Here is a 9,072-nt window from a genome sequence, read left to right on the forward strand (position 1 = left end):
GCGCCAGCAAATGGGTGGCTAAGCACCTTGCAGGAAGACGATTAGCTCCCCACCTCCCCAATACAGACAGAACACTCCAGTCAGAAACAATGACAACACCTCATTCAGGCAGGGACAAACACAGCCCAGATGCACAGAGCTCCCCAAGGGGGTTAAAACAGATGGACAGAGGAACAGACCCCAGACAAGCAGCTGAAGAGATGGACAGAGCCCCTCCAGCAGATGGACAGACACACCACAGGCAGCCTCCCTATTCAGACAAATGACAGTCAGGGGAAGGTGAAAAGTCTTTATTATTGGCTCAGTCTTTGCCTGGACCAGCAGCAGCCCCAGGCCCAAGGGGGTTCTGATCGGGGGCCTCTGGACGGTCAGTGGGGGTGGCTTCAGCAGTGGCCTTGGGTGTCAGGGGGCTATGCGAGTAGCAGCACTGGTCCCCCCGCTGACAGGTGCCCTGGTGGGAGTATGACGGGTGTGAATAAACCCTGGCCCGGAGCTCAGCAGCCTCCGCTGGGTTCCTTCCCTGGATGGGGAGCTCACTCCCACACACTTGCCTGGCCCCAGTTCTCCCAGCCTTGCCCTGCCCATTGGCCCAGCCCTGTTGCTGGGAGGAGAACCCATGCGTGCTTCAGTGGGGGCTGGGGGGCACCTCACCTCTTTGAACCTCTTGCAGGGAAATGTCTTGAGCTGGGCAGCCCGCTGGGCCAGGTCCTCATCCGGCTCCTTTCGCTTATTTTGGAGCAGCTTGCGTCTCTCTTCCATAGCTTCGCCTGCTGCCTTGCCTCTGTGTAGGGAGATGAGTAGCGGGGGCCCCATCTGGCCTCTGTGCTCACTCCCCCCAGCCAAGCCCCACCCCCATCCCACTCTCACTCACCCTGGCCGGGCGCGGGGCCGGGGACCCCAGTTGGCCTCGGGGTTGGCCTGGAAGCGCTTGAGTCCTCGCTGGCGGGAGCTGGGGTTGGCATCGTCCCGGATGGTGAAGTTGGCCTGCAGCCTAGGGAAATGAGGGTGGGGGCTGAAGGGCATCTGCCAGGCAGGCGGGCACACACCGCCCAGGCCGCCTGCCCACCTCAGTGCAGCTCGATGTGCTTTGGGAAAACTGTGTCTGCAGACGTCAGGTTTCTATCATTCATTTAATACACATTTATCAAGTGCCTACGGTGTGCCTAAAATCTGCTGCCGGTAAAGCTGACATTCTAATGCACAAGACACGCAAGCAATGGGGCAAATCAGAAATCAGCAAATTATAATGTGTGAGGGCATGAGATTAAGAGTCTTGGGGAAAAGAGAGCACGGTAGAGAGAACGGGGAGTCTGGGAAGGAGTGCAGCAAGGACACCGGAAGAAGGTTCAGGGAGAGCCATGAGGGGACCTGAGGACGGCACTCCAGGCAGAAGGAAGAGCCATGCAGAGGCCCTGAGGAGCGGCTGTGCCTGGTGAGTTTGGGTGAGGAGGCCAGTGTGGAGCTGGGGCGGTGGACGAATGAGGACAGGGAAGTGAGGGGGAGATGGTGCAGGGCCTGCAGATAGAACTGTTTCTAGTGAGTCAGGTGGGAGCCACGGAGGGTTCTGAGCAGAGGAGGGACGGGATCTGACTTGTGCTCACAGGTGCCCTCTGGCCGCTGCGGGGGGAACAGAATGTGTGGGGAGGAGAGCTGGGGGACCAGGGTGAAGGCCACTGCACTGGTCCAGGTGAGCAGTACTGGGGCCAGAATAGGGTGAGGGCAGAAGGGGAGGGAGAGAAGTGGATGGATTCTGGATCTCACTTGAAGAATGAGCATGTGTCTGTGAGGAGAAGGGTCTGTGTCATCTACTTCCCGTGCCTGTGGGCAGCCGTATCTGTGCCATGCCCTTACCTGGGCTCCACACTGAGAATGCGGAATGCCGGACTGGTCTCCGACAGGCGCTCCCGCTTCACCGGACACTCCTTCTCCTGGGAGGCAAAGGTCAGAGGTCAGAGGATGCTGGCACTGACCATTCCCTGCCTTCCCAATTCCATCTGGTCAGGCCTGGCCTCACCCAGCAGCGCATGATGTCCCAGAGGGCCGAGGAGGGGGCATCCGTCTTCACGGCATTCTTACAGGCGTGGGAGAGGGAGACCCGGAAGCCAGCATGGAGGAGGGCAGACCTGGGGACCAGGAGGGATCGTGAGGGGGAGGGGAAGGCTGGACCCCAAAGTCGGTGCTGACCTGTGTGTGAGTGTGACCCTTGTTTCACGGACTGGCATGGCTGCACGTCTCCTGGTGACTTACATTGCCTGCATAATGCCAGCTACCTTAACAGTAAGACTATCCCCCTGGCCAGGGCTCATGGCTTCTAAGAGCTGTTCTAAGCCCTTGTGCATGAGAAGCCCTAGACCTGGGTTATGTTTGATCTCCATTTTATAGGGGACTCTAGTCCAGGAGGGACCCGACTTGCCCAAGGGCACCCAGGGGTCAGGCACAGGCTCCGCCCCGGGCCCGGCCTCACCTCAGCTGCAGGAGCCTGGGCGTGCTGCAGTGGATGGTGCTGCTCAGCTGGTCCAGCGTGTAGTAGAGAGGTACATCCAGGAGCTCCTGCGAGAGGGGACGGGATGGGTGTGGGGCGGACCGAGGAAGGATGGCTGGGCACCAGCGGAGCCTCCTCCCGGTCACGGCGCGGTCCCCACCTCAGCGACGACGCTCAGGACCCCACGGATCCGCTCAGCGGTGTGGAAGCGGCCAGGGTTGGCGCTCACAGCCTCTAGGACACGGCCCACGAAGTCTAGGTCGTGGAGGGGCTCTGCCCACATGGGGCCACCAAGCTGTGGACACACAGGGACCAGATAAGCAGGGATCAGGACAGCCAGGACCCCCGCCTCCCCCTGGCCTTTCCCCCCCGCACCCCCGCCCAGCCCCACCTGGTGTCGCTGCCCACAGTGCTCACACTCTGGGGCCACAGGGGGACCGCAGGCTGCAGAGAACTTGACCCTGCACAGAGAGGGGTGAGGCTGGGGGTGGTGACCCTGGCTGGGATGCCCCCTTCACCTTCCTCCCCAGCTCACCCTTGCTCACCGGCCACCAGAGGCTCCTGATGCTTTGCCAAGGCGCTGGAGGTGGAACGCCCCGCAGCCCACACACTGGAACACCAGCGCCTGCTTGCTGTGGGAGACAAGGGTGGCCACCAATTCCAAGAATGGCCACCACACCCCAACTCTTCCCTCAGGATGACTGGGTCCCCATTGGGCTCCCCAGGGCAGCCTTCCCTCCCCCCGCCCCGGGAAAGGCCCCGTTACCTCCCTCATCCATCACTCTTCCCTGCCCCAGGCAAACCTGGCCGAGGCCTTGACCTTGGCCTGGCCGGTGAAGACACGAACAAACACGCGCACGTAGAAGTCAGCGCTGATGCTGAGCAGCGGCACCACAAAGCGCTGGTAGCAGTTGGCGTGGAGGTCCAGGCTGTGCAGGACAATCCTCAGGGCCTGGCGTGGGGGACGGGTGCCAGCCATCAGTCCTGCCCCCACTGCCACCTCCCCTACAGGGAGCCACACGAGGTGCTCACAAGTACAGGCTCAGGGCTGGCTCCCTGGGTTCTCAGCCCAGCCCTGAGTGACCCTTGGCAAGTGAGAGCCTCAGTTCCCTCATCTATGAAATCACACCGGTCTGTCTCTTTAAGGCCCTGGCAGTAAATGATTAAGGAAGGGACTTCCCTGGCGGTCCAGTGGTTAAGACTCCACGCTCCCAATGCGGGGGGCATGGGTTCCATCCCTGGTCGGGGAACTAAGATCCCACATGCCGTGCAGCACGGCCCTCCCCCCCCAAAAAATGATAAAGGAAAGCACAGGCCCAGTAAAACCAAACCTCTTCTAATTAGCATTCTCAGCATGCCCCATGCTGTGTGATGTGGCACAAGGACCTGCATTCCTCTGGGCAGGATACTGGGTGCTGCAGAACTACTGGGGCCTTCTCCTTGCCAGAGGCTGCAGTAAGACTCTGACAGGGGAAAGGAGGCAGCATTTTCCAGACTGACCTGACAACAGGGTCCTTAAGGAACAAGGACAAGAGCTCTCCTTTCCCAGCCCCTCGACATAGCCAACCCTACCTTCTTGAATCCCCATAGCAAGCTGGTGGGGTCTGGGTCATCATCATACCTATTTCACAGATGCAAAAACAGAGGCCCAGAAAAGGTGAAGTCACTTGCCCAAAGCCACCAGCAAAACTAGGACCTGAACCCAGAGCCAAATGCAAACCTGGAAAAACTGCCTTTAAAAAATAATTTTGTGGACAACCCTGATGGCACAGTGGTTAAGAATCTGCCTGCCAATGCAGGGGACAAGGGTTTGATCCCTGGTCCAGGAGGATCCCACATGCTGCGGAGCAACTAAGCCCGTGCACCACAACTACTGAGCCCACACGCTGCAACTACTGAAGCCTGCATACTCTAGGGCCTGCGTGCTGCAACTACTGAGCCCGTGTGCTGCAACTACTGAAGCCCACGTGCCTAGAGCCCGCGCTCGACAACAAGAGAAGCCACCGCAATGAGAAGCCGCGCACCACAACGAAGAGTAGCCCTAGCTCGCCGCAACTAGAGAGAGCCTGCGTGCAGCAATGAAGACCCAAAGCAGCCAATAAATAAATAAATAAGAAGCATAAAATTAAAGATAATAATAATAATAATAATTTTGTGGGAGTTCCCTGGTGGTCTAGTGGTTAGGATTCCGGGCTTTCACTGCTATGGCCTGGGTTTAATCCCAGGTTGGGCAACTGAGATCCTGCAGGTCATGCAGCGCGGCAAAAAAAAAAAAAAAAAAAAAAAAAAAGAAAAGAAAATTGCCAAGTTGTTGAAGTAGAGAATACTAGAAAGAATAATGTAATCACCCACTCTTATCCTGGGCAAAACTACTGCCCCACCCCACCCCCAAAGGACCATATTTGGCAGCCATGCTCTCAGGAACTATGCAGGTTAAAGAACGTGCTTGTTGGGACTTCCCTGGTGGCGCAGTGGCTGAGACTCGGAGCTCCCAATGCAGGAAGCCCGGGTTCGATCCCTGGTCAGGGAACTAGATCCCACACGCGTGCCGCAACTCAAGAGTTCGCATGCCGCAACTAAGGAGCCCGCCTGCTGCAACTGAGACCCAGCGCAACCAAAAAAATAAATAAATAGATAAATATTTTTTAAAAAAACAAAGAACGTGCTTGTCATCGAAATCCTGGGATGAATCTGGCCAAGCAGGTCTGGGGGTGGGAGGAGAGTTGGGAGGCCCCTCACCATCTCGTGGCAGGCCCGGCTCTTGAGGGCCATGGCCCCGTACTTGCTGTAGCATGTCTCCCCGCTGTTCCCCGCCAGCACTGCCATGTCTGTGCAGGTCACACACAGCAGCCCTGTGGGGAGGGACCCGGCAGTGAGGACCCTCCAACACCCCAAGCCCTGCTCAGTATATAACCCCCGCAACCCATCCCCACCCCGCCCTCGCATCAGGCTGGCCTCACCTCCTTCACTCACAGCCTGCACGGCTGCATCCAGGAAGGGGGCGGGGCTGCCATAGGGGTCCAGGTCAATGACGTCAAACCGCTCCGATGCCTTCTGGTGCTGGTACATCAGCATCCTAGGAGCGAGAGGGCCAGGTCCTCAGCCCCCTGCACCAGGGACCCGTGCTGTTCTCTACACATGTTCACTCATACAGTGTGACGGTTTTGGCCTGGACTTGGGGGCCAGCTGCCCGGCTTCAGATCCTGGCTTATCCGTCTGCTAACTATATTAACTTTTCCTCCTTGGGTCTGTCTACCTATCTAACAGCGGCAATAATAATAGGGAATTCCCTGGCAGTCCAGTGGTTAGGACTCTGTGCTTTCACTGCCGAGGGCCTGTGTTCAATCCCTGGTCGGGGAACTAAGATCCCATAAGCCATGCAGCGCGGCCAAAAAAAAAAAAAAAACCCCAAAACAAAATAACAGAAAAACAAAATGGCAATAATAATAGCCAATACTGACGTAGCACATATTTACCTGACACTGTTTCAAGCGGTTTATAAATGTATTAACTCATTTAATCACACAATCTTCAACAGATTTGAAACTATTGTTGTTCTTTGCAGGTGAGAAAATGCAAATGCTACTGACCATGTAATTTATAACTGCAACCCTTCCTTCGTCCATCTCTTGTACCCTGTTATTTCACCCCTGCCTCCAGCACGTCTCACCTCTAGTTTACTACACAGTTTATTTATTTGTCATGATTATTGGTTATCATCTGTGTTTCCTATTAGATTCCTTTTTAAAAAAATAAAGATTTATTTACTATTTATTTATTTTTATTTATTTTTGGCTACATCGGGTCTCTGTTGCAGCACGTGGGCTCTTCGTTGTGGTGAGTGGGCTTCTCTCTAGTTGTGGCGTGAGTGTTTTCTCTCCTCTACTTGTGGCACGGGGGTTGCAGAGCGTGTGGGCTCTGTAGTTTGTGGCACGCGGGCTCTAGTTGAGGCGTGCGAGCTCAGTAGTTGTGGTGTGCGGCCTTAGTTGCCCCGCGGCATGTGGGATCTTAGTTCCCTGACCAGGGATCGAACCCGCGTCCCCTGCGTTGTAAGGTGGATTTTTTACCACTGAACCGCCAGGGAAGTCCCCCTATTAGATTCTAATATGGTCAAGAAAGCAAATATTTTAAATTCATTTATTTTCTGTAAAGGGTCAGGTAGTAAGTATTTTAGGCTTTTTGGGAGACATATGGTCCCTATCACATATTCTTCTTTTTCTAAACCTTTAAAAATGTGAAAAACATTCTTAGATGGCAGGCCATAAAAAAACAGGCTGTGGGCCTCGCAGGCTGTAGTTTGCTGACCCCTGCATTATGAACTCCACAAGGTCAGGGATTTTGTCTGTATTGTTTACCGATGCAGTCCTGACAGGAAGAATGGTGCCTGGGGACTTCCCTAGTGGTGCGGTGGTTAAGAATCTGCCTGCCAGTGCAGGGGACACGGGTTCGATCCCTGGTCCGGGAAGATCCCACATGCTGCGGAGCAACCAAGCCCGTGCGCCACAACGACTAAGCCTGTGCTCTAGAACCCTCGAGCCACAACTACTGAGCCCACGTGACACAACTACTGAAGCCTGAGTGCCTAGAACTCGTGCTCCACAACAAAAGAAGCCACCGCAATGAGAAGCCCGTGCGCCACGACAAAGAGCAGCCCCCGCTCCCCGCAACTAGAGAAAGAAAGTCCACGCGCAGCAACGAAGACCCAACGCAGCCAAAAATAAATAAATAAATTTATTAAAAAAAAAAAAAAAAGAATGATGCCTGGCACTGGATATACACTGGTTCACTTGACTGAATAAAAGTACGAGAAGTTGAGTCTAAAATGGAGACCATAATGGTACTTATTTCCACCTCCGAGCACAAGCTACACAGCTATAATCAGTAACCCCTATAAAATACAGCAACCCCTATAAAACTACTGTCCCTGTTTTATAGACAAGGAAACTTGGGCTCTAAGAGGCTAAGGCCACTCTCCCAAGGTCACAGAGCAAGACTATGACACAGCCAGGATTTGACCCCAGGGACCTTTGTTCCAGAAAGCACCTTCCAGCAGCTAGCCTCTACTGCCCAGCACCTACCGGGCATCTGCCTGGCTGGGCTGTACAAGGTGGGTCACATCGTTGAGCTGCACATTACGGTGCATGAGATCCACGGCTCGGGCAGAGGCATCATTGGCAACCACGGATCGGAGCCCAGGCACCTCTAGCGCAAAGCGAATGGAACGTAGGCCGGAGGCTGCCAGGCCTTCCAGCACTCGCAGGCCTTCCTGTTGGAGTAAGCAGGGAGCCCCACTCACATCCATGCCTCCATCCTCTGCTGGGCGCCAAGGAGCCCCCACTCCCAGCTCCAATTGCTCTCCCTCTCCAGGAGCCTTCCTTCTTTTACCACCCTCTGGACTCCAGGGCTGCTACCTCCTACATTCAGGCCCCACCTCGCAGATATCCCGCACGGCAGCTGTTCGAGGTTGGTCTCCCGGGGCCAGGTTTGCACCCTCTTTCAGTTCAGCCTTGTCCTCCTCTTGCTCCAACAAGTCCACGACCACCTTTTGCACATCCTTCTCACCTGGCACCTTGACTGCAGCCATCCAGAAGCACAAGTTAGGGGATATCAAAGCGCCATCTGAGAAACCTGCCCCTACTCCTCAGAATACAGAAGATTCAGGGAAGAAAATCTTCCCCAGAGTCCCTGGAGAAAGGCAGAGGAGCAGAGCCCAGGGCCTGCTATACGGCTGGAGTCTTTCTGGAAGGTAAGGGAGAGAAGGGGCGGGGCAACGAGAGAGCTCTGCGTGACACCCCTGCCCACCAGGAGCCTGGACCCCTACTCACTCTGGATTCCTTTGGCCCCAAGTTGAATGCGAGCAAACTCGGTAATCACAGCACATCTGCGGGAGACGGAGAGTCAGCTCACACCCCCTTCATCCTCATAGACCCACTGCCCTCTGCCAAGCTGACCCCGGACCGTGCTCACGTCAGGTCCCGGTTGAACTCCTGCACTGGGTTGTAGAAAACTTCGTTTGCGCTGGGGAAGACGATCTTGGCGGCCCCCTCAGTGACCGTCGTCTCCTGAACCTCAGGTGGGCGCTCTTCTCCGCAGGGTTCGGTGCCATTCTCCATTGCCGCTGGATTTGGCGGCCCTTGGGGCTGCCCCTCCATAAACCGGGCTCTAGAGAAGCTGCGGGCGGAGCGGAGAGTCAGGCTTAGCCACAGAACGATCCTCGCACGGGACATCCGCGGGCGCCTCTGCCCGCCAAGCCTAGTTCGGAGGGCGGGGGAGAGAATAGCCAAAGCATCAGAGAGCTGCTTTCCTGGCCGGATGGCCTACACAAGTGTAAAGTAGGGACTAAGGAAACCCTGTGACCTCCGTAAATTGACACCACCCCCCGTCTTTGGAGGACTGTCCCTGAGAAGCCGGAAGCCCTCGAGCGGGCCCACCCATGGTCCGGATCCCTCCCCGCGTCGCCCAGGCCCCCCTCACCTTCTCTTGCGGCACCGAAAACCAAATTGGTCTCGGTGCACGTTTCCCCAGATTAGGACCTGGGCGCCGCCATGTTGGCACAGTGGGAGGGCAGATCATGTGACAGAATTTAGTCA

At 56.0% G+C, this 9,072-nt stretch overlaps 1 protein-coding gene across 3 annotated transcripts; it reads right to left on the reverse strand.

The window, feature by feature from the left end:
- Positions 1-269: 269 nt before the first annotated feature.
- TRMT1 (tRNA methyltransferase 1) lies at positions 270-9,063 on the reverse strand. Of its 3 annotated transcripts, none has more exons than XM_036846914.1 (17): positions 8,957-9,054; positions 8,450-8,653; positions 8,308-8,363; positions 7,914-8,056; positions 7,561-7,748; positions 5,443-5,558; positions 5,222-5,334; positions 3,286-3,434; positions 3,028-3,114; positions 2,874-2,943; positions 2,643-2,777; positions 2,465-2,550; positions 2,015-2,123; positions 1,852-1,928; positions 872-991; positions 652-781; positions 270-451 (listed from the first exon to the last, which is right to left on the reverse strand). In XM_036846914.1, the coding sequence occupies exons 2-17, from the start codon at positions 8,632-8,634 to the stop codon at positions 302-304; spliced, it is 1,914 nt and encodes a 637-aa protein (XP_036702809.1). In that variant the 5' UTR covers positions 8,635-8,653; positions 8,957-9,054; the 3' UTR covers positions 270-301. The 3 variants fall into 3 exon arrangements, with proteins under 3 accessions (XP_036702809.1, XP_036702808.1, XP_036702810.1); XM_036846913.1 differs by having other exon boundaries at positions 276-451; positions 8,450-8,734; positions 8,957-9,063; XM_036846915.1 differs by lacking the exons at positions 7,561-7,748; positions 8,308-8,363; positions 8,450-8,653; positions 8,957-9,054 and having other exon boundaries at positions 276-451; positions 7,914-8,048.
- Positions 9,064-9,072: the final 9 nt, after the last annotated feature.

Source organism: Balaenoptera musculus, chromosome 3 (genome assembly GCF_009873245.2).
Source record: "Balaenoptera musculus isolate JJ_BM4_2016_0621 chromosome 3, mBalMus1.pri.v3, whole genome shotgun sequence".
Lineage (NCBI taxonomy): Eukaryota > Metazoa > Chordata > Mammalia > Artiodactyla > Balaenopteridae > Balaenoptera > Balaenoptera musculus.

Coding starts and splice junctions, on each gene's coding strand:
- TRMT1 (XM_036846913.1), bottom strand. CDS start 8,709: ATGTCCCGTGCGAGGATCGTTCTGTGGCTAAGCCTGACTCTCCGCTCC. Junction 8,364..8,449: donor GAGTTCAACCGGGACCTGAC/GTGAGCACGGTC, acceptor CGTCTCCCGCAG/ATGTGCTGTGATTACCGAGT. Junction 2,551..2,642: donor TCCTGAGCGTCGTCGCTGAG/GTGGGGACCGCG, acceptor CCCCTCTCGCAG/GAGCTCCTGGATGTACCTCT.